We start from the raw sequence: 23630 nt of genomic DNA on the forward strand, positions 1-23630 counted from the left end.
TGCTGAGTCACCTGCAGGAAGCTGCTCTGGGCATCTTAAAACTGGGTAGGCAGTTCTTAAGGTCGTTTTGCAAGCCCTGGGAATGGCTGACCACATCCTGCACTGCCCTGGCATACCCTACATCCCTCCAGAATGCTCATCAACTATCCAAGTCCAAGTTCACCAACTGACAGTGCATGAGCGCTCTGTGCCTGGAACACTGGGTGGGACCCCTGGGGATGCAGGGGTCAGCAGGTGTAACATCCACAAAGCCGAGTTCAGGCTGTTTGTCAACAGGTGTCACTGAAGCTCACTTCTTCCCTCGACTGGCAGAGGGTAGCAGAATGTCACCCCAAAATGTCTCATTTGCCATAAAGATCATTTTGAGCTGGAGGCCGTTGAGAAGCAGCAGATACAAGCTCCCTGCCCTTCCTCTTCTAAAAACAGGACACACACGTACAGAGGTAGCCCTGTCTTCTCTCCACAGGAAAGGTCGGAGACAACTCTAGGCCTATCCGTTTGATGGCACAGGAGGGGTCTACACGGAACAAACCTTACTCACTAGCCTTCGGTACCATTAGTTCATCTGCACATTTTGCTGCCCTTGGTAGCCTGCCTAAAACTGCTTTCCCAGTCCTGTCACTTCTCCACAGACTTTGCCCTTTGTCCTTTGTTGAAGCTGCAACGAAAGCCATAAATCTGAACTGCTGCTCTGAGTCACTCATCTTCCTGGGGTTTCTCCCATGTGTTCCTGAGTTAAAGATGTCAGCAAACTTGTTCATCTTGTTTATCTTTTATTACAGGTCTCAGCCAAGAACTCAGAAGGGTTGAGGGAAAATGATTTCCCCTCCCCCACGCTCGTGTCCAGCTGTCCTAAAGCCTCGGCCAGAAGCATCCTGGTGTCCTGGGAGCAGCTGTGCGCTCATTGTACGAGGCTGTCCCGCCAGGGGCCATGGTGGAAGACCTAACTCTTAAGGCCCCAATCTTGGTCGAGGCAGGAACCAGCCAGCAGGCTCAGATTCTTAAGAAGTGAAGCAGCGGGCCGGTCCCCTGGGAAACCATATAGGAATACTTCCCCAGCCAGAAAAATGACCAGACCCCTGGCTCCACTGCGAGTGAGAAAAACTTCTCCCTGTGCACATATTTGAAGAAACTGCTGTTAAAAATATTCAAAAGTGGTATATATATAGTAACAATAACCAAAAAAAAAAAAAAAAAAAAAGCCCAAGAATGGGAGAATGAATAAATAAATAATCAAGTAAGTGAAAAAGTACTGGCTACTGAACACGGTGGAACATGGGAAATGTTTATCAGGTTATCTGGAAGAAAAAAAAAAAAGGAACAAATTCCCACAGTATTTGCACGAAATGAACACACGTGTTGAGCAAAGAACGCGGAGACCACATCTGGGAGCTGCCGTGCAGCTGTGAGCGGCAGGTGCATCCCTGACTGTGCCAGTGAGCAGCTTGCTTCCGTATCCCCTCTCCCAGGGGCGACCCTCTGGAGGGCTGCCCCACACCCCCCCACCTTAAAGGTAAAGGGCCTACAGACAACTGTTAGTTTCTTTACTGTGAGAGTAGTCCTTACCATTAATAAAATCTAGCTTCTCTGCACCACACCTTCTTAAGAAGGCTGAAGAAGCTGCCGAAACTTAAAGCAAAATGAAATCCTGGATTCTGTAAGCCAGGGCTCTCTGTGGCCTCACCCCTTGCCCCAGGCAGGGGTGAGACTCTGGGTTCTGAGCTCAGGGACAGCCCCACGGGCCACTGAAGAGGCATTTGTGCGGGCCACGCCAGCTGGCTGTTCTCAGCCCCGCTCAGATGGAAACCACGAGGTTGCGTCATTTCTGAACCTTGCACTCACTTCCAGGCCCCCAGACCTCCCAGATCTGAACTTCTGCACTAGGGGCCAGGGAGGGAGCATTTTCCAGAAGCCCCAAATGGGCCACGCTCAGGGGGATTTGAGGGCGCCTGTGTGTTCTAGTTAATCAACCCCCTTTATTCAGTGACTTGCTCCCAGTTCCCTTCCTCTGGCCTTTCCCATATCACCTGTCTCCTGAGGACTCTGCTGCACCCCAATTAATGGGAGTCAACCGCATCCAGTTTTGCAGGACCAGACCCCAAGACAGGCTGGTAGGCTTGGAGCCACCTCTTGGCCAGCAGCCTCACAGGACAGCAGCTTTCCCGAGGTGCGGCCCCAGGGTTTTGGGGGCTCAAGTTGCAGCCAAAGTTCTGCAGGCCCTGGTGTCTCACCCTAGACTGAGGCTGGGCAGGGCAGGCTGGGGAGGCTCCTGGAACCAGAGCTACCGGGGCCCCAGGCTCAGGGCTCTGCCAAGGGCTGTGGGTGACACATTGGCAAATGGGGTCTGGTCTCGGCACCTGCTGACCTTGGAGGGTCCCACCCCACACAGTCTTGCACACGGCTTCCTGGGAGCGGCAGCGACAGAGTTCAGTTCTGCGGCACATATCCGAGTGGCACTATGCGTGCTCGCCATAGCTCAGAGGACAAGTACCCTTCTCTCGGGTTTTCCAAGTGGCTTGAGGACTCAGAAGGCAGGACAAGGGGATTGTTGAGAGGCCTGCTCACTGGGGAGCCAGCATGTCTCCAGGCCCACCTTTCAGCCTGCAGATGGTCATAGGGGTCGGGCTGCTGGACAGAGGTGAGAAGAGGGCCCGCAGCGTTCCCGAGAAAGGCGTCTCAGGGAAGGTATACAAGAGCGACCCATCGCTGGCGCTGTAGAAGGATAGATGTCCGGCCTCATAGTCCAGAAAGATGCCCACACGCCGAGGCGGGTCTCGGAGGGGGGCGAACGCCCGCTCGGAGGAGTTGTAGTAGCTCCCCAGGAACACGAGGAGCCAGAACCCGTTCCCCGCAAACAGCTCGCCCTTCTCCTTGCGGTTGGCGTCCTCCCTGCAGACGCCCAGGGCCCAGCTGGCCCGCTCCCCGACCTCCACCTCCCAGTAGTGGCGGCCCGACGTCAGGGGCTCCCGGCCCAGCACGCAAGGCCCAGGGTCGAACCGCTCGGGGCTGTCGGGCAGGGCCTGCCGCAGGTCCCCACGCCGCACGCTCCTCCTGTCCTCCGACAGGATCAGCTCGGGGTTGGCGGTGTCAGGATCCAGGGTGATGTCCCCTGCAGACAGAGCCGTGGTCACTCCTTGGAGCTGTCTGCCCCAGATCCACATACCCTTGCAGTGTGTGCCTGATCACAAGCTGACCACGCCCCCGCCCATCACAAAGACAACCTAACCACGTTTGGTAGCATCTTGAAATGTTCTAGAAAGCAATCCACACTTCTCTGTGATTCATCCTCCATTAGAGGACAAAAGGAAACCCTGAGTGCTTTCCGTGTCCCATTCTCTTAGCCCCCAGAGAGAAGTGTGTGCATTCCAGGCCAGCTTTCATCCCAGGCTCCCTGTGCCTGGGGTCAGCACGGGTCCTCTGGCACCTGACTGACCCCAGGAGGGTAGTGTCACTCTGCTTTTCTTAAATGCATCAGTGAACAGTTTGGGGCCTGGCCTTCCTCTGGCTGCTCTCTCCTGTCCGATGGCCCCAACACTTCCTGGTTTCTCATCCATGAACTTGGAACCTGCGTGCCATTTCTACCATGGACCCCAGCCCACCAGCAGGAGCTTGGAACTGGTACTCCCTCTGTGCTGGAGACAGTGGGTGGGATACCCCTGGCCTCTGCACACCACACCGTGCTCACCTCGAAACCTCCGCAAGGCCTCCACCAGCCCCGGGACCCTGCACACCGTCCGCATTTCCATGGGCACCACCTCAGGAGGCTGTAGCTTCACATCCTGGACCCTGGAGGGGCAGCAACAGGTGTCACCCCTGCAGTGGGCCTGCCTTGAGCCCTGCCCACCGTCCCTGGGGAGACGCCGAAGCTCCTACCTGCGCAGGGTGTCCCTAATGTCCTGTGGGAGAGACAGACACGGAGTCAGTGCCCATCCCCCAGTCCTGGGCCTCCCCTCACCCCAGCCCGGCCCCACACCAGTGTGTCCCCAAACCTGGCTTTGCTCCCCCCATCGCTCTGCTGCATGGACGAGCACACACACATTTGTGCGGTCAGAAACTGCCCTGGAGCTGTCATGAGTATGGCTCAGACATGGGGACACTGGACAGAAGCTCCGAGCACCACCTGCCCTGCAGACCTGGCCCCATTCCCTCCACACACCTGGAGGGCACAGGGTACCTGGCTGCCAGCTCACTTACCTACATTGCCCTAAGCGCCCCTGGGTGCCAGGACAGGCAGGGTGGGGTCCCAGACTTCAGGGGTTGGTGGCTGCGTCCACCTTAGCCAGGATCCACACCTACATCGGCCCAGCACTTCCTGCCTCCCAGGCTCTGGGCACCCAGTTGTCCGGTGCCCATGGCCTCACCTGCTTCCATCTGCCCACCTGTCCTGCCCAGCCCGTGCCTGCTGCCCACCTTCAGGTCCCCACTCACGGACCCCCTTCCTGGTGAGGCCTCTCTGCCTGGATGCACCTCTCTCGTGATGATACACAAGAGCATCTCACTCAAGTGTCATGGGATGACTGTGTCCCCCTAAACCCACATATTGGAGCCTTAACTCCCATGGCCTCAGCATGGGGCTATATTTGGAAATAGGGTCTTTAAAGAGGTTACCCTAGACCTGAAAATGCGGCCACGAGGATGGTAGCCTTATAAAAAGACGTCAGGACACAGAAACACACAGAGGAGAGACTGTGGGAGGACACAGGGAGGTCATCTATACCCCAAGCAGAGAGACCTCAGGGGAAACCAACCCTGCCAATACTCTGATCTCAGACTTCCAGCCTCGGGGACCGTGAGACTACAAATAAACGCCCATTGTTCGAGCCTCGCAGTCTCTGGTATTTGTCACACAGCCCGAGGTGACTCTCAGGATTTGGAACATTGGCTCCTCGCAGCAAGGGGTCAGGTCTTTTGTCATTTTAGAGCAGCACCCAGTGCATAGCAGGGACCTGGCCCACACTGCCAACCCAGTGAACCCTCCATGTGGTCATGCTAACTGCACTGCACCAGCTCCCAGACTAGACCCTGGGACGCAGGGGCAGATAAAGACACGCTGCCCAACGAGGGCTCCTCACACACACAGTGGTTGATTCTCTCTGAGGGGAACAGAACAAACTAGGCCTCAAAGGAAAAGGGAGACTTAGTGGGTGTCTGAAACCTGAGGAGAGCTCATTGGGAGATAAGGGAACACGGCACAGGCCTGGGAGAGGCACAGGCAAAGGGCCTGGGGCACCAGGAGCCTGGTGTGGGCTGGATGCAAAGCAGGTAGCTCTTTTATCTGACTGCTGGCACTGGGAAGTGGGTAAGGTGGTCCTGGTTGTCACAAGGCCTGGCCAGCTCAGAAACAGCTTGTGCGTGGTGACACAGGAGAGAAGGAGAGGGACAGAACAAGGCCCTCCCTGCCTGGTGGGGACCTGGTGGGGAGGGACCAGGGGGCAGGGGTCTCGAGGAGAGGGGCTTGACCTCTGTGCAGATCACCTGGCCACTCCAGGCAGTGGGGACTCGCACACATGTGCCTTTAGGAAAATGCTCTGGAGCCATGAAGGACTAGGGCAGGCCTGGAGGGCAGGCAGGATCCCAGACTGCCACAACTAGCACTGTGAGGATGGGCTCCTCAACTCTCCCAGACTCTAGGGGATGCAGGCAAAACACCCAGTTCTAGGTGCTCGGAACTAGGCGCTGAGCCTGGGTGCTCCCTGCAGCAGGCCTCCTGACCGAAACTGTGGGCCGAGGGTACAAGGCCACCCGCCCACCCTTACTCACCCCAGTACACATGGCGCTGCCCAGGGCTGCTCTCCCGCATCCTCCACGCAGCAGACCCCATCCTCACCCAGCACAGGCCAGGGGAGCTCTGGGGCTGATCGTGGTGGGTGAAGAATGGTGGGTATGCTTCCTGCAGCCAGCCAGCAGCCAGCCAGGGGGAACGGAGAGGTTGACAAGAGACCAGGGGCCAGCAGATACGAGCAGGGTGGTGGGGGAGCAGCGAGGAGAGTGGGGGGCAGGTGGAGAACGGGTAAGGGGCAGCTGGGGGGCAGTGAGGAGCACTGGGACCAGGGAGAGAAAGGTGGGGGCGGATGGGAGCAGTAGGGGATAGTAGGGACAGGTAGCAGGGGAGGTGGGGACAAGTAGGGGGCCAGTGGTGAGCAGTGAGGGACAGGTGCAGGGCCAACGGCATATTAAGGGGCAGGCACAGGGCAGTGGAGGACAGGTAGCCTCTCAGTGGTATGAACTGCAGCCAGGCAGCCAAGACCACTCACCCACCGGGACATCTCAGCTGAGACCCCACAGCAAATTTCATGTAAATCTGCGGTTCTCATCTCACTTCCTGGGCTGACCCTTCCTCCTTCTAGAATCTCTGCTTCCTACAGCTTCTCCGGCACCATTCACTCACCCCTGAGGGCAGCCCCCATCACCTCCTAGCTGCCTGCCCACCCATCCCCCCACCTTACGGACCACAGCCCACTTCTGCTGACTTCCCTCAACCACCACCCCCCCGCCCCGCCACGTACTTGCCTAGGATTCTTCCGGCTTCCCAGGCTTAAAGAAAAAAATCCCTTTGCTGATGGCTCAGCAAAGGCCAAAGGCCTAAGTTCAAGCCCCAGGATAGCAACTGGGAGCCTCTTTCTGGTCCTTGAAAGTCCACTCGGCTACTAGGCTCCCAGGAGGGTCCCCTCCGGCAGCAAGTCCCCTGGCTGCACACGCAGGATCCTAGCTTCTGGCTGTGGGCACAAACTGCTGGGGCCAGGGGCCGAGCAGTTTCTCAGGAATCCTATGGGACACCTGCTGGCTTTTCCTCTCAGCCCAGCGGGCCCAGTGGTGACCCACTGGCCCCACATCCTGGAATGCCACCCATGCTGTGGTCCGGCCAGTCCCCAGGAGGGCTCCCCCAACAGGTGCTAACAGCAGTTATCCGTTCGGTTCAGTATTGGGGTTCACCCACCACGTTTTCAGAGGCAGACTAGCTGGTGAGGACAGGGGGGTCCAGGCGAGCACCAAAGTCAGTCGGCCTGCTCTTTTCAATGCTTTCTCTGCTCTCGCTCTCCATCCCCCTGCCTGGCCTTCCCCGAAGCCCCTGACCTGTCCACCCCCAGGGGTGGGTGCCAGCTCACCTGCAGCAGCCCGAGAGCTGGTAGCTGGCAGCGCCCCTCCAGCTCGCTGATGAGCTCGGCCAGCTGGGTGCTCTGCTGCCCGAGCTGGGCCGCGCTCTCCCGCAGGGGGGGCAGCACCTCCAGCTCCTCCTCCTCCAGCCTCTGCAGCAGCCGCTGCTCCTCCTCCACAAGCAGCCGGCGCAGTCTCTCAAACTCCGCCAGCACGTTCTGCCGCTGGCTCTCCACCATCTTCTGTGGGGGCCGGGGTGGGACAGCTGAGGGCCTGGGACCTGGAGCCACCCTGACCCCCAAACCCACCACCTGGGGCCCCTACACCATCCCTCCCTAACCCCTAAGTCAACCACTCAGGGCCCCTCATACCCTTCCCTCCCTGACCCCCAAACCACTACATCCAGGGCCCCTCAACCCCCAGATCCGCCACGTGGGGTCCTCTAACACTTAGCACCTCCCCAATCCATGACCTTACCACCCAAGGTTCCCCCTACACCCATCCCTCCCCAACCCCTAAACCCATCCCAGGTGGGTTATACACGGTGTCTGGAGCAGGGGGGTCACCTTATGAGAAACATGAGGCTGAGTGTAAACAGTGGTGTCCTGCAGTGGTGGCCCTCATGTCCCCTGCCCCTACATTGGGCACCTGGCCACCTGCCTGCCACAACGAGTAGGTCTCCTCCGCCTGGGCCTGAAACAGCAATGCATCCTCCATTTGCTTCCGTAGATGCTCCAGGGATTTCTCCAGCTTGCCCTGCAGAGAGGTGAGGCCAGAGTGACCCCTGCCAGGCCAAGCCTCTGGGCTAGCCCTTATCCCTGGCTCCCACCTACCCAGCCCCAGCTAAGCCAGAACTCAGCCAGCAGGGACCGTGGTCATGGAAAACTGGGTCTGGACATGAATTGGTGGAGAGATGGAGCAAACTCGAATTTGCCAGGAGAAGGCCCTCTAACCAGCATGGACCCCCTGCCACTGCCCCTTGCCTGAATTTCCTTCCTCCTGTCATTCCCACCCCTCCCTGGTCTCCGGGCAACTTTCCCATACCCAACTTCCCACTGCATCACCACCTTCTTTCTTCTAAGCCCCTTGACTTCTCTGTGCCTGTACTGGGCTTACTGGGTTTCAGCTAGCCGGACCAAACTGCAGGATGGGCACATGTGTATCCGGCAACCTGGTCCTAGTTTCAGGCCTCAGCCTGTTAACTTCAACCCATACTTTGTATCTGTTGACAACACACTTGGCATCTGGGAAAGCCAAGAGGCCTGGGATACACGAGGGCCTGAAGGACCATAACATGAGTGACCACAGCAGTGCTCGTGGGCACTCCACTGTCCTCTCCATGCACGTTCGAGACGCACCAGGGCCCTGGGAGGCTGTGCTCTCTACAGCCAGCACTCCCAGGCTGTGCAAATACCAGCCACAGCCCACTGATGGCAGGTGAGAGCAGTCTGTGGGGGTGACCCCAGCATTAAGACAAACTAAGCACTAGTCCAGTGAAGGGACTGGGACATGCCACCCCAAAATATGCCACTTTGGCAGCAAGATTATTTAGCGCTAAAGGTGACTGAGAACCAGCAGAGCTCTCTGGTCTCCTCCTTTCACCTAAAGGCAGGGCATAAACTTTCCAAGAGGTTGCCTACTCTCTGTACCAGGAAGGGGAGAACACTTATCACCCAGAGCCAAGCTGTAGATACTGAGATGAGTCTACCTAAACAAATCTTATCCAAATAGCACTCATCTTCCATTAGTTCCCCCTGACATACTTCCTAGTTCCTTTCCCACAATGTATTGGCCCTAGAAGCCCCAATCCCTTTTCCTTTGTCTAGTCGCTTCTCCACAATTTATCCTCTTTTGTTAAAATGGAATATAAGGGGGGAGGGTATGGCTCGGTGGTAGAGTGCATGCTTAGCACGCACAAGGTCCTGGGTTCAATCCCCAATACCTCCATCAAAGATAAATAAATTTAAAAACCTAACTACTCCTCCCCCAAAATAAAAAATCTAAAATATATCATATATTTATAAAAATATAAATGTATTTATATATATATAAATGGAATACCAGCCTGAGTCTAAACACTTCTTTTGAGTTTTTCACTTTTCTGTGCCATGTACAATTTAAAAAACTGATCAAAAGTATGTCTTTTCAACTGTTAATCTCTTCTGTCAGTTTAATTTGCAAGCCTCAGTCACAGAACATAACCTGGTAGAGACAAACTATGATAGACAGGGTTAAGTGCTGCCCCATGAGACTCTATCAGGTCAGCTGGGAGAGGCCTCTAGAGAGCTGCTGGTTATTCTCTGCTCTTTTGGTCACTTTCTACACCCAGATCGGGGTACCCAGTGACAGGAGAGACATTTGCTAGACCGACACAAGGAGTGGCTGTTCCTGTATGCAACATGTCATACCTCAAAGTGAGCAAAAACCAGAGGAACTGTGTTAGGTCATGCACACTGACGTGGATTGCGGTAGGGGTTTATCCTTGTGTACCAGAAGCTTGTTCTATGATAGAGACAGAGTACTGATTCTAACACTGACTAAACTGTGCACTTCGAGTGCCTCAGCAGATAGACACTACTGGACATAAAGCAAAATGCAAACCACAGTCAAAAAGTTTGAAAGACACCTTCCACATACTCAGTACTTTGGGTTCCAGGAGCAAAATCCACCAGCAGGCCAGTGAGGAATGTAGTGGGCCGCCCATAAGGTGGGCCAGGTGAGTGTTTACCCTGACGCTCTCAGAAAAGGGGGGAGTGTTGGTTATCTATTTGGATTTTAAGGAAATACATTTTCAGAACAGAGAAATAAGGCATCTCAGCCTGGGTCAAAGCAGGGCTGAGGCCTGGCTTGTCAGCTGGCACAGTATCCCACTGGGAAAGTCTGGTGGGCCCTGGTGTCTGCCTCCCAGGACAATGGCTCTGTCCCTTCATCGATCCCAGTCTGGGGCTCTGCAGCGGCTTCCTGGCTGCCTTCCGCTGTCTCTTCTCACCAGGATTCCAGCACTCGTGTCCGCGGCACCGCCCTGCCCTGCCCACAACCCTCTGAGAGCTGAGTCCTCATCCGTGCCCTTCCATCTGCGACCAGCCACCTCTGAGGTTCTCTTCTCTCTTTCTCCTGCTCCTGGCTCCATCCCTGCCAATGGTCAGTCAAACCTGCCCAGTCCCCGCCCCAGACAGCCCTTCCACCTACGCGGTGGGGACCTAGACCTCAGAGAACACGCCCCCTCCTACCAGATCCTCAGGCCAGCACCTCACTGGTGGGCGGTGCCCCAGCCCCAATAGGGTGCCAATTTCAGACAGGGTGCACGCCGCCACACCCCCCGCCCCCAGATCTGGACCAGGGTGGGGCCTGAGCCCACGCCCTGGGCTCCCCCAACTTCAGGCCAGGCCACATGCCGCACAACCCGCGCGCGACAGGAACCCCTGCCAGGCCGTGCGGCGCGCCGGACCTGCCCGCACCTTGAGATCGTCGGCCGCGTCCTGCAGCGGGCGCACGCGGTGAGCCCAGTGCTCCCCCGAGCGCTCGCAGGCCGCGCACAGCAGGCGCAGCTCGTCGCCGCAGAAAGCCACCAGCGGCTCGCGGTGCGCGGCACACACGCCCTGCGGGACCGGCGACGGCGGATGCAGGCGCCGCGCCATCTCGGCCATCTTGGCGAGCGGGCGGTTGGGCCGCAGGTTCCTCTGCGGGGACAACTCGCGGCACTCGGGACAAGCGTACGGGCCCTCGGGCTGGCCCCAGCAGCGCCGGATGCACTCGCGGCAGAAATTGTGGCCGCAGTCGGTCATCACCGGGTCCGTGAAGTAGTCGAGGCAGATGGCGCAGGTGGCCTCCTCTTGGAGGTTGGTGGACAGGTCGGGGGCGGCCATGGCACCGGTGCAACGGAGGAAGGCAGCGTTCTGCGCCGGGTCGGGCGGTGGCCGGCCGCCGCCGGGACTTGGGGGAGCGCGCGGGGACGCGAGGCGCAGGGCACCGGGGGACTCGGGGGACTTCGGGTCGCGAGGGCTCCGGGGTCTGAGGCTGTGGGGCTCCGGGGATGCGGAGCGCACTGGCTCCGGACTGAGGTGGCTCGGGGAACCTAGGGCCTACGGCTTCCGTACGCGGGCAGGAAGAGGTACCGGGGCGGAAGCAGGAAGCGGCTGGGTTTTTTCCCCCTTTGGAACAACCCGCTTTAGCTGCGGATTGGCCGCGGCCTATCACGCGGCCCGCAGGCCGGACTGAATTGGAGGCTGTTCACCGGCTGACCTTGCGTCGCCGCCGCCACCTGCGCGCGCAGGCGCGCGCTGCTGGTTCGGACCTGCGCTGGGGTCGCACTGCCCGGTGTCTCCTTCGGGGCTTGAGAAAGATGGAGTGTAGAGGCAGGGGGCAGTGGGATGCCCTGCACAGTTTTCGGGCTCTCAGCCGCAGGGTAGAGGCCACGAGGACAAGGGAGGACGAGGCTGAGGCGGGGAGCCGCAAGTCGTACCCCGTGCGCGCGCGCGCCCCACCCTTCGGCCGGAACCATCCGAACTTACGGGGTGAGGGGCCTTGGGCCTTACTGGGGTAGGGGTACACTAACCGAAATTCTGGGGTGCTTGGCAGCTGTTAACTGATCTGAATGCGTTAATGCGTCTGAAACTGCGCGGGTGGGAGGGTGGGCGGTGGAGAGCGGGGTGAAAGGAAAGGAAGGACCCTCTTTGATCCTTATTCTTTGAATTCTGCCCCTGCAACTTTGGTGGGGGTAGAAGGGATGGGGTGGGCAGCCCTGAGGCTTTTAGAAATTGAGCTTGAAGTTTCTTCACTTTTTCATTTTCCCTCTGTGAAGGACCCAAATATGGGATTTGCAGACTACAAAGACACCCGAGGGTTTGGCTCTACCTATAAAAACCTGAACCATGGTTCTATTTTTAGGTTTTTGAGAAACCCCTGTCGTTTTCCGTGGTGGCTGCGCCGATTTACATTCCCACCAACAGTGTTCAGAGGTTCCCTTTTCTCCACATCCTTGAGACGTTTGTTATTTGTGTTCTTTTTGATGATGGCCATGCTGACAGGTGGGAGACGGTGTCTCACTGTGATTTTGATTTGCATTTCCCTGATACCAGTGATGTTGGGCAGCTTTTCCTGCTCCTGTTGGTCACCTGCATTTCCTGTTTTAGAAAAATGTCTATTCAGTTCTGCCCTTTTTTAAATGGGTTGTTTGTTCTTTTGCTTTTTAACTGAAATATAGTTGATTTTAAATGCATTAGTTTCTGGTGTACAGCGTGGGTGGACTTGGAGGGCACGATCCTAAGAGAAGTAAGTCAAAGACAAACACTGTAAGAGATCACTTACACGTGGAATCTAAAAAAAATACAACAATCTAGTGAATATAACAGAAAAGGAAAACTCACAGATGTGGAGAAGGAGCCACTGGTTACCAGTGGGGAGAGGGAGGGGCGAGGGGCAAGATGGAGGTGGAGGATTAAGTGGTACAAACTGTCAGGTGTAAGTAAGCTACAAGGATGTATTGTACAACATGGGGAATATAGCCAATATTTTATAATAACTACAAATGGAACATAACTTTTAAAAATTGTGAACACTATATTGTATACTTGTCACATACAGTATTATACATCAACTATACTTCAATTTAAAAAATATATTATAAAATAAATATTAAAAAAAAAAAAAACCTGAACCACAGAAGAGCCAATGAATGGTTACATCCGTAAGTGGGAAGTGGGGGACATGGCTAAAGGAAAACTGCAACATGCTGTACCTGGTACATATCTGTGTATTTCGACACTGATTCACTGTGAAACCCGCGGGCTTCTTAAAATGTTCTCTATGAAACATCTGTAAATATAGTCTCTTAATGTTTAGCTGCTTTAATCATGATTGTTATTTCCACGTTGTGAAACTACCCTGCACAGCCAGTGGCTCTCAAATGCTCCAGTATGAGCTGGGCAGGTGGCTCTTGCTGAGCTGGACCACCTCACCTCCTGGAGAAACCAGGGCTCCCCAGGCTCCCCCTGCCTGTCCCCCTATCCCTTCACCCACAGGGTCACTGTAGAGATGACCATCTGGCCCGATTTGGGGGCCCCAAGGCAGAAGAAGGGCTGCAGGGGGCCAGGGAAGGCAGGCTGGGAGTAGGTATGCAGGTGGGACCCATCATTCACATTGTAGAAGGACACCTCTCCGGCCTCGAAGTCCAGGAAGACGCCCATGTGGCTGGGGGGCTCAGTCAGCGTGATGGGGGTCACAGAAGACGTAGCAGGTGCATACCTCTCTCCCTTGCATAGCTGTACCACCCAGAACCCATTTTCCGGGGACTTAGGGACCCTGCCCCTCCGGCTGACGTTGTCCCTGCACACGCCTAGGGCCCACAGCGCATCACCAGTGAGGTTCATGCCCACCTCCCAGTAGTGCCTCCCCGAGGAGAAGGTCTCTTGGCCCACTGCACAAGGGTAGGCCAGGAACCTGTCTTGGCCATGGGGTGCGCCATCCAGCGGGGTGCTCAGGTAGCGCCTCTGGCTGATCTCGTACAAGAGGAGGTAGGGGTAGGCTGTGGTTGGGTCTGGCACCACATCTTCTGGAGACAGGCCCAGGGCAGAGGGGAGAGGGGGGCTTTTCAGGGTCAGGGCGGAGAGGGCAAGGACTCAGGGGGCCAAATAGTCCCCTGTTCACCCTAACCCCCACCCAGGCCTCTGGCTGAGTTCAGCTGTGAACGAGGAGCTACTGTACGATCCAGTATCCCATCTATGGATATTGGTGATGCCAAGGAGGTGGGGTTGGGGGACCATTTGGGCATTGGGCAGTGCGGCTGAGTTCCTCCCATCCCCATCCCCCTCCACTGGTGACTCTTGCCTTGAGTGGCTAGGAGCAGGGTGGGGCATTACCCAGAACACCTGGGCCCTGGCTTACCTTGGAAACGCTTGAGCACCTCTATCTGCCCGGGGACCCTGCAGACTGTCCTCAGCATGGTGAGGGTAGCCTCTGGGTACTGCACACTCAGGCTGTCCTTCCTCCGATGGATACAGGTCTCACTGTCCCCTCTGACCCTACCTGCAGTCCTCCCTGCACCCATCACCGCCTCCACCGCAGGTGGCCACGTACCTGCTGAGAACGTGGTTCATATCCTTCAAAACACATAGAGGGGGAGGAAGAGAGATTGGCGAGGCCTCCCCCGGGACCTGGGGTGTTCCCGAGCCAGTAGAGCTAGAAGGGGTTTGTGATGTTTCCCCACGGCCATGTTTCCAGAGCGTAACCCTGTCTTTGGGCTGTTGACACAGTCATCATGCATCTGACTCGCCCAGGCCTCCTGCTTTTCCACGTCACAGTGAGTGAGGACACAGGGAAGTGGTCCTGCTCATGACAGGTCCTGAAGGCACGGGAGCCCAAGCAGTGCTTTCGGCCTTGAGTGGGTCAGGAGTCAGTTTTGTGGCTTGCAAACAGATTGATTTTTGATAGACGACAAAGTTGGGGCGAGTGTATAGTCTGTCGTCTATTCCAGGACTCTTACTGGGAACAGAACCCCCAGGATGCTAGGGCAACAGGCATAAAACTGGGTCTGACCCAGGCATCCTGGGATGTACAGAGACCCTGTGTGTGGCATTTGCTTTGTAAACAGACTTCTGTGAATGCGTGTGCAATGATCTGCAGTGTGAAGTGTATTTTTTGCTGTCAATTCCATCACTCTGCACGCTTGATTAGTGTTGCCCACTTTTCAGCCCCACAACTGCCCCCTCCGGGGCCTTGGTGTGCAGGCCCATCCCTGGCAGGCCAGCTGCACCTTCTCTCCACTTCCATAGCTGGCGGATGTGATCACATGACTTGCTTCCACCTATGAAGTCACGGGTGCCTATCTGGGCCAGTGTGACTGTGCCTGCATCACTGTGTGGAAGACAGCTGCCCTCAGGCCACATCCCTAGGCGATGAAGGGAAGGAACACAGGTCACTAGGACAGGCACCTGTCATGGGCTGAATTGATTCCCCTTCCCCACCAGATTCTTACGTTGTGAAACTCTAACCCTCAGTGCCTCAGAATGTGACTCTATCTGGAGATAGGGTCTTAAAGATGTGATTAAGATAAAATTAGGTCATTAGGGTGGGCCCTCATTCAATTTGACTGGTGTCTTTATAAGAAGAGATAGGGCACAGACGTACAGAGGGATAACCATGTGAGGACACAGGGAGAAGATAGCTGTCTGCAAGCCAAGGAAACAAGCCTTTGGAGAAACCAGCTCTGCCCACAACTGGATCTCAAGACTTCTAACCTCCAGGAGTGTGAGAAATAAATGTCTTGTTATTGAAACCATCTGCTCTGTGGCATTTGTTATCAGCCTGACCTGACTGAGACAGAGCCTTACCTGTTGGCCTGTGTCTTTTTCGCCACAGGTCAGGCCCCCGAGTAAACCTGAGCCAGAGTTCACGCGCCCATCTCCCACCCGAACCCCAGCCAGGTGAACAGGTGTGCCCACCCCACCTGCAGCATCTGGAACGGGGTGCGTTCATTCCTGTCCTCCAGCTGCAGCAGCAGCATCTCCAAGGAGTGACCCTGCTGCGCGAGCGAGGCCATGCTCTTCTGCAGCTTTGCCACTGTCTCCTCCTCCTCCTCCTTCAAGGCTTGGAGGAGGCGCTGCTTCGCCTCCATCAGGAAGAGGCCCGTCTTCTCAAACTCGACCACGATGCGCTCCCTCCGCTCCTTCACCTTCTCCTGCAGTGGTGGTGGCAGATCCTGGAGGTGAGGTGCTGCCTGGAGCACCCCACCACCCTGAGTGCCTGCTTTCAGACCTCGCCCACCAACTGAACCCACCAGCTTGGAAGGGCTGCTCTGGGGATACTGGCACATCTCCCCTGGGCCCCAGTGACCCACAGAAAACCAGACCTGGCAGGTGTGGGAGCCAGAAGCCACCCAGAGGCCCCCTGCCCCGCCACTGTAGCATAATTTTACTCTGAGCCCCAAATGGCAACATCCAAGCATCCATGTGCCCTCGTTCCCTACTTCTCTGAAATGGCTCAGTCCTGATTTTTGTGGGAATTCTATGACCTGGGAAATCGTTGCCTTTCTGGGGTCCCATATTCTCATCCGTGCAGGACAATGATTCCCACCTCAAGGAGTTCCGCAGGCTCAGGAGGCCCTGCGGGTGCTCCGGGGCCTGGCTTGGCCTCCCGACCCTGCTCGGCTGCTGTGGGAGGTCCCCAGCACCTGCCTGCCACTCGGCCAAGGTCTGTTCCTCCTTTGCCTGCAACTTCCTCGTCTTCACCATCTCCTCTTGCAAGCACTCCATGTCTTCCTCCAGCTTCAACTGTGGGTCAGGATTTGGGGTCAGTGGGTCCCCTGCATGCCCCACATCTAGATGATGCCCTCTGAAGCATCCCATCCATCCTAACAGGGTGCAGGGGTTGGAAATACGCCACCCCAAAATATGCCCCTTGGGCATGAGGATTATTTTGAACTGGAGACAACTGAGAATCAACAGATAAAGAAAGATGCCTTTTCGGGATTCCCATAAACCTGGACCAAAAGCAGAAACTTCTGAGAAATGAGGACTGCTGTGAAACACCTCACAGGGGAGGTGTTAATCCCCACGAAGAAGACGGAAAGCTGGCACCAAGATAGACCCGCACTAATAACCCTGATTTTCCTTTAGTTTCCCCCAAATGTTTACATTCCACTATGTCCTGAATGTTTCAGTCCCCCTGCCCCCAGTTCATATGTTAAAGCCTTTAAACCCCCAATGTGATGGCAGAGGTGGGGCCCCCACAAATGGGGTTAATTAGTGCCCTTATAGAAGAGACCCCAGGGAGCTCCCTCACCCCTTCATGTGAGGCACAGTGAGAAGCTGGCTGGCTGTGAACCAGGAAGGGGCTCTCACCTGACTGTGCTGGTACCCTGATCTCAGACTTCCAGCCGCCAACTGTGAGCAGTAAGTTTCTCTTTATAAGCCACCCAGTCTGATACTCTGTTACAGCAGCCCAAGTGGACTGAGACACGGGCTCCTGGCCATAAAGCCTCAGGTGGATGGAGGAAAAAGGCTCCCCTCCCCGTGCCTAACAGGGTTGCCTGGCCTGCCCACAAAATTGGCCGCACGGAAACCAGGGAATGTGGATGGGCTCGGGTGGGGGGCTTTCTCAGCCTGGACTCCTGCAAAACCATAGATTATGTGATGGCCTGGCCACCAGCCTGCTTGGTTGTGGAGTGTGGGGACACTTCCACTGCATACAGGGCTGTTTGTTACGGCAGCTATCCTTCTGCCTAATACACTCCTTGACACATGCACATACTTGGGACTACTTGCCCCCCCAGCCCGGGCCCACCTTGTACTCCTGCACAGCCTCCTCAATAGGGACCACCCTGTGGGGCCGGTGTTCCTGGGACTCCCTGCAGATGACGCAGATGGGTCTCTGGTCGTCCTCACAAAAGAGTTTGAGCAGCTCCTGGTGCACCTGGCACAGGTCCCTGCTCCGCAGGCTGGGCTGCTGGCGCGCCATCTCAGCCACCTTGGTCAGGAGACGGTTGGGCCGCAGGTTCCTCTGGGGGGACAGCTCGCGGCATTCAGGGCAGGGGAAGGAGCCCTTCTGCTTCCTCCTCCTTTTCTGGGCTTTGGTCTTCTCCCAGGTCAGCTGGATGCACTCCCGGCAGAAGTTGTGACCACAGTTAGTCATCACAGGATCTGTGAAGTAGTCGAGGCAGATGGAGCATGTGGCCTCCTCCTGCAGTTTTCTGGCAAGTTCCATGGCATCCATGGCTCCTGGGGAAGGAACAGAGTGTCCCACCACACCATCTGCCTGGAGTTGTGGGCTCTCTCTCTCTCAGCATCCTTTTGCAGATGGAGTCTGAACACAAGGTTGTTAGGGCATCCTGACTTATCTCCAATAAGAGGCACAAATGCCTCCCTGGAAGCTGACAGAGACCCTCTCCTTAACCAAACCCCAGTCAGGTTCCCCTGAGCTGGCAGCCTGTCTTTGGCTGGCCCCGCCCAGTTTTAGCGAGAACTTCAGTATTGCCATTGTGATATCTGACCTAATTCATAACCCGCCACCTTTAATGAATATATGTCCTTCACCCTCCTTGAACAAGAATGCCATTAAGCCAGTTTAGCAAGAAGCCCTCTCCTGTCACCTCTTAGTGATTTTCTGTCACTGACCACCTTCACCCTGCTCCTTGGCTGCATCCAGAGATGACACCCATGTCTCTCCACTCTGGCAACAGTCTTGAATAAAGTCTTGTTTACCTTTTAAGCAAGCACCATAGTAAGTTTCTCTTTAACAGAACACGGCAGAACAGAGGGAAAGGGGAGTTTAAGAGGAAAGTCTCTCTTAGGGAACAGGGTTGACAAAGGTTCTCTCCTTGACCGAACTCAGGCTTCCTGAACTTTCCAGCCAGGCCTCCGGCTTCCATGTTTGTCTCCGCATTGTCCAAGTTTAGTAACAGTCCTGTTAAGTGAGTTTAACCAGACCCCCCCACCCCCGGCTACTATGATATTTTCTCTTAGTAATTTCCCATCACTGACCCCCACCCTACTCCTTGGCTGTAAATCCTGACCCGTGGTGAATTCAGAATTGAGTTTTCAACGGGGTTCTATACAGAGCCCCAAGTTCTATGCTGACCTCTTTCCCCCTATTTCAATAATCCTAAGTCAAATCTCTTTACCCTCTAACTACCATCCAGCTCTGGTTTTCCTTGACACAGTGCAGTGCAGAAAAGACAAAGGAGGGCCATTGCATGCACACGTGCACACCGACAGGCACACAAACACACACTGCACACAAACACATGTACACATGCATGTTGCCCATGTGCATACATGCAACAAAGGCACATGCAGAGGCACCTACACACGTGCACACACAGTTGAACACACAAACACACGTACACACACACTTTGGGGCTGGAATATCCATGCCCTTTTGGTAGAGATTCAAGTCTTCCCCTACGCACTTCACAGGGTGGTTGCTAGCGCTGAGTTAGAGACTGGATTTGAACATCATTTCTGAATTACAAGCACTGTCCAGGTTCCCTTTTCTGCAGTCACCTGAAGCCATGGTGGCTGGATTCCGCAGACCTCCGAGTCCCTGACGTGGGTTCACTCTGTCTAGTGCTCCCTCTGTGAAGAGCCTTTAGGGTCAGTCTCTCCCCTGCTCTCAGCTGCCCTTCCGCCCAACTGCTGCCCATCCAACAGAAGTGGGTGAGAGGGGGCAGCCTGGTGGGCTGGGGATCTGGTGGGCCCAGGTTCTGGAAGAAGCCATCCATGGGCTCTGGGTCAGTGCCGGTGAACAGGCACTTGGTCCTGGAATGTTCTCTGTAAATGCAGGGCTAAAACAGTTGCCCATCTGGTTCCAATATATAGCCAACTTCAAGGCTGGAACCCGCAGTCTACAAGGGCAGGGGGTGCACGAGGTCCCAAGCTGAGCCTCAGCGCCCACGGGGTGCCCACTTGACCGCCCCCTCAAGGGGTTGGTACTCACTGGGGAAATGGGTGCCCGCTGCGCCTTGCCAGGCGACCCCAGCCACGTCTGCAAACGCCTCCCAGGAAAGCCTGCGTTTGCGCGATTGAGACCATCCGGGAGCTGGGGCTACCGGGCTTTGTGGCGTCAACAGGAGCAAGGGCCCCCCTTTCTCCGGCCGGGGCAGGGGGCGGGGCCGGTTATCGGGGTAGGGGGCGGGGCGGTTTTGTTGATGTGAGGTTGTCAGCAGCCTGGAAATGGAGCCTCTAGACGGGCAAGGGGCGGGCTCAGAGCTGGCCAGAGGTCGGGGGGGAGGGAAGCGTCCTGGGTGGGGCTGGGATGGAGCAGGGGTTGACGGTGACCAAGCAGGGAGGAGGAGGTAAGGGGCATAGGCAAGTGGGGAGGCAGGGGTTGGACCCCGTGTTGGGGAGAGGACGTGAGAACAAAAGAGGCAGCAGGGGTCGGGCAGCACTTTAAGGGAGATGAAGGGGGTTGCTGGTCCGCAGGGGGCCCAAGGTCTCCCGCGAGGCCCCCCCTCCCCGCCCCCTGCCCATGGCAGCACTGAGTCCAGGGTCGGGGGCTGCGTCCGGATCCTGGATTAGGAGGGGGCAGGCTGGGTTTGGAGAGGCACGGAGCTTGATCATCCCCTGGGATCGGGGTGGGGGCAGTCTTGCCAGCTCTAGAGGTGGTTTTGGTGGCACTGCTGCCCCTAGCCCTGATCTATCCATAGCCAGTGGCTGCGTCCACCTCAGTCCTAGTCCTTGGGGAGTGGACAGGTGAGGAAACTGAGGCTCAGACCACCTGAGGAGGGCAAGGAAACAGAAGCCGTCATCTCCAGGAGGTGCTGGTGTAGGCAGCCTGGCTGCAAGTGTAGACAGCAGGCCTTCTCCCGCCTCCTCTCACCCCCTCCCCCTCACTGTGAGGTGGCTGAAGTGTACTTCTTGGGTGGTGTCTCTAGTAAAGTTTCTAGGACAGAGTCAGGTGGTTCATCCCTATGTGTGACTGGGCAGTGAGTGGGTATGGGAACCAGACAGCTTGCTGAATGACGGAACACTGGTTGCTCATTGGAATCCCCTGAAAGTCCCTAAGACCTCTCTTCTTGTAAGGTGACTATGGGCTGACGGTTTTGTGAGTGAAAAATCTTGCTGGCCGTATCAGCAAACAAAGGATGCTGTGGCCATCAAGTCATCAGCCATTGCAGCCACACCCAACCGTGCCCCCTGAGGGGGGACTCAGGATGGGCAAGAACAGGATGCTGGCCCTAGAGAGCTAAGGTGCATATCAAAGGAATGGTTTCAATGAGCCCAGACCTTTGCACCTTCCCATACATAGAAAAGTGCTACATTCATTAACTTGAGATGTCTGATTTTCTTCAGTTAACAGTAATCTTTTGATGTTCTGACTACCTGGTCTTTGTTGCAAAAACTTCTGCATATCCTGGCTTCTCCTTTATCTCTTCAGAGCATTTCCCTCAGAGCTGTCTGAGAGGCTGCTTCCGGGGCTTGAAGTCCTAGAGGGTCCACTGAATAAAACATAATTATCAACCTTTAGGTTGTGATTTTTTTTTTCAATCAACAGCTTCTTTTAATTTAGAAAATAGAACCACAGAATTTTTTAAATATTAATAAAAAATTTCAAGAAAACACAGAGAACAGTGCAATGGACCGCATATATAAATTGCCCAGATCAGCATTTCACAGTATTTGCTTTAGCTGTCCTGTTGTTTTGTCTTGGCTGGAGAATCTGTCTTGAAGTGTCAACTTAAAAAAGATCTTCATCATGGAAAAAGAGGTTTCAGATGTGCCCTGATGGAAGCTGGAGGTCTGGGGAACCAGAGCAGCTGACTGACTAGAATTGGGGTGTCCTGGATTGTCACTAGAGAGAGCAGCCTAATGTCCTGCAAGCCTGACTTGCAGTGGGCTGGCTTCCTGGGCTGGTTCAAGTACATGGTATGTTGGTTTCCTGGAGAGTTTACTATAGACTGAGCATATGCCCCTAAAATTCAACTGTTGAAACCTAACCCTTGGGAGGTGGTATTGCCCGTGGATGTGACAGGTGTTCCAGGTTCTTGTCCCATCCCAGAAAGAATTCAGAGACAAGACATAGTGCTTAAAAAAAGTAAACTGAGAATTTATTAAGGTATGGCTAGTACACTCTCAAGGGGAGAGCGGGCGGGCTCAGGTGAGCGGCTGCCCTGAGTTTCTTTGACAAGTTAGTTACATAGGGTGTAAAAATCAAAGGGCAGAATATTCACTGGGGAGCCAAGGGTCTGGAGTCGTAGTTCCTGATCATCATCCCAACTCCACCTTCCCAAAAGGAGGAGGGGTTTTTGTCTTTATTTAGTCTGGATCGGAAGTGTCACAGTGTCAGTGCATGATGGGTACTTCTGATCTGCAAGGCTAATTTTGTTACTGAAATGACAGGCCAGCCAAGAAATAAGCACCACTCGGAGGGTTGGAGTACTCAGATTGATTATGCCGGTGGGCTCAGAGGGGCTTCTGCTCCGAAGCTCTCAGCCCCTCTGAAACATGTGCATGAGGTTTTATAGGGTTAATTACAAGCTTAGGCTATTCGGCCAATAGGCATGGAACAGCTTTAGCAGCATCATTACCACAAAAGCAGAGGCAGGGAGGCAGCAAACTAACATTTCAGGGCCAGATATGTGTCTCTGAAAATTTAGCTGGCTAGCAAACAAAACAAAACAAAACAAAACAAAACACACACACACACACAAAAAACCTGAGCAGGAAATCAGCAAACTGACATTTATTAACTTAGATTTACCAGTTAGCCCAGCAGAACTCAAATCAGTAATCCGACACTTGTTACACTTAGATTTACCAGTAGGGCCAGCCCGCTTTTCCTTCACAAGTTTATTGAAATGAGGGCATAATGACAAAAAGATTACACTTGGACACTGGAAATTCCTGCCTTTTCTCACTTTTGTTTGTTGGTCTCCAGGACACTCATCACCCAAAAATTTGTGACCACTTCTCAACCCAAAGGTTCCTGCTTTCTTTCTCTGCCCAGGGTGCTTACATGATGTATGATTTCCTGTATTTGGCCCCGTGTCCCTCCTTTCTGCCCAATTCCTGCCATCTGGTCTGTGTCCCCCTTTCTCTGCTCATATCTAGCTATCTGCCTGCTCTCACAGTGGGACCTTTGGGAGGTGATTATGTCAGAAGGGTGGAGTCCTCATGAATGGGATTAATGCCCTTAGAAAAGAGACTCCCCTTTGCCCCTTCTGCTAGGTGAGGACAGAGCAAGAAGATGCCTGCCTATAAACCAGGAAGCAGGCCCTCACCAGACACCAAGTCTGCTGGCCCCTTGATCTTGGACTTCCATCCTCCAGCACTGTGAGAAATCAAGGTCTCCTGTTTTATAAGTCACCCAGTCTATGGTATTTCGTTATGACGGTCCTAGCAGATTGAGACAAGACTCCTGCAAGCTGTGGGTCAGAGTTCTATTTTTATATATAGCCTGGCCATTGTGTGTGTGTTCCGTCTCCCACTGGAATGAAGCTGCTGTTAGATCAGACCTTGTCTGACCCTGGGAAATTCCAACTTCTCACCCTGGCGGTGTCCGGAGGAACATTTTAAGGTAAATTTATCTTAAGGTAAACTTGTAAACAGTAGATACATAAGTTCTAGAGCATAGTGATTAGGGTCAACAATTCTGTATTATAAACTTAAAGCTGCTAAAAGACTAAGTCTTAATTGTTCCTTCCACAAACAAGAACTGTATGATGCATTAGAGGTGTTAGCTAATGCTCCGGTGGTAATCGTATTGCAATATATAAATATATCTAATCAACATGCTGTATACCTTACATTTATGCATTGTTATATGTCAATTGTATCTCAGTAGATATAATTTTTTAAAAAGGTTCTATGAAGTCTCTTTGGAGTAAAAAGGAAGTGGCAGGTCATGACAGTGGGCAGCAAGTAACTCGGGAGAAGGAGAACCTCAAATTTTGGCCCCAAACTTGGTTTGGAGGAGGGCTTCATGGTGTAAATCATGCCTGTTATTCTGTGACCTCGAGGTGCAAGCTCTGTGCAGGTGCAATGTAGAAGTGGTCCATAAGAGCTCAGGGAGCCCTGCTAGCTGGGTAACCACTGGTGACAGTA

General features: G+C 54.7%; 2 protein-coding genes and 1 long non-coding RNA gene across 4 annotated transcripts; 1 reads left to right on the forward strand and 2 right to left on the reverse strand.

The window, feature by feature from the left end:
- Positions 1–1264: 1264 nt before the first annotated feature.
- On the reverse strand, positions 1265–11207 carry TRIM11 (tripartite motif containing 11). The gene is made up of 6 exons (XM_010953858.3): positions 10554–11207; positions 7756–7851; positions 7107–7337; positions 3874–3896; positions 3686–3786; positions 1265–3109 (listed from the first exon to the last, which is right to left on the reverse strand). The coding sequence occupies exons 1-6, from the start codon at positions 10959–10961 to the stop codon at positions 2562–2564; spliced, it is 1407 nt and encodes a 468-aa protein (XP_010952160.2). The 5' UTR covers positions 10962–11207; the 3' UTR covers positions 1265–2561.
- Positions 11208–11473: 266 nt separating this feature from the next.
- Positions 11474–12935, forward strand: LOC123616479 (uncharacterized). Its single transcript, XR_006724476.2, has 2 exons — positions 11474–11609; positions 11983–12935. It is a non-coding gene; the product is annotated as an uncharacterized LOC123616479 (long non-coding RNA).
- Positions 12936–13097: 162 nt separating this feature from the next.
- On the reverse strand, positions 13098–19697 carry TRIM17 (tripartite motif containing 17). Of its 2 annotated transcripts, none has more exons than XM_074361160.1 (7): positions 19525–19697; positions 17374–17729; positions 16266–16361; positions 15539–15769; positions 14170–14192; positions 13978–14078; positions 13098–13645 (listed from the first exon to the last, which is right to left on the reverse strand). In XM_074361160.1, the coding sequence occupies exons 2-7, from the start codon at positions 17719–17721 to the stop codon at positions 13098–13100; spliced, it is 1347 nt and encodes a 448-aa protein (XP_074217261.1). In that variant the 5' UTR covers positions 17722–17729; positions 19525–19697. The 2 variants fall into 2 exon arrangements, with proteins under 2 accessions (XP_074217261.1, XP_010952154.1); XM_010953852.3 differs by having other exon boundaries at positions 17374–17807.
- Positions 19698–23630: the final 3933 nt, after the last annotated feature.

Source organism: Camelus bactrianus, chromosome 3 (genome assembly GCF_048773025.1).
Source record: "Camelus bactrianus isolate YW-2024 breed Bactrian camel chromosome 3, ASM4877302v1, whole genome shotgun sequence".
Taxonomy (NCBI): domain Eukaryota; kingdom Metazoa; phylum Chordata; class Mammalia; order Artiodactyla; family Camelidae; genus Camelus; species Camelus bactrianus.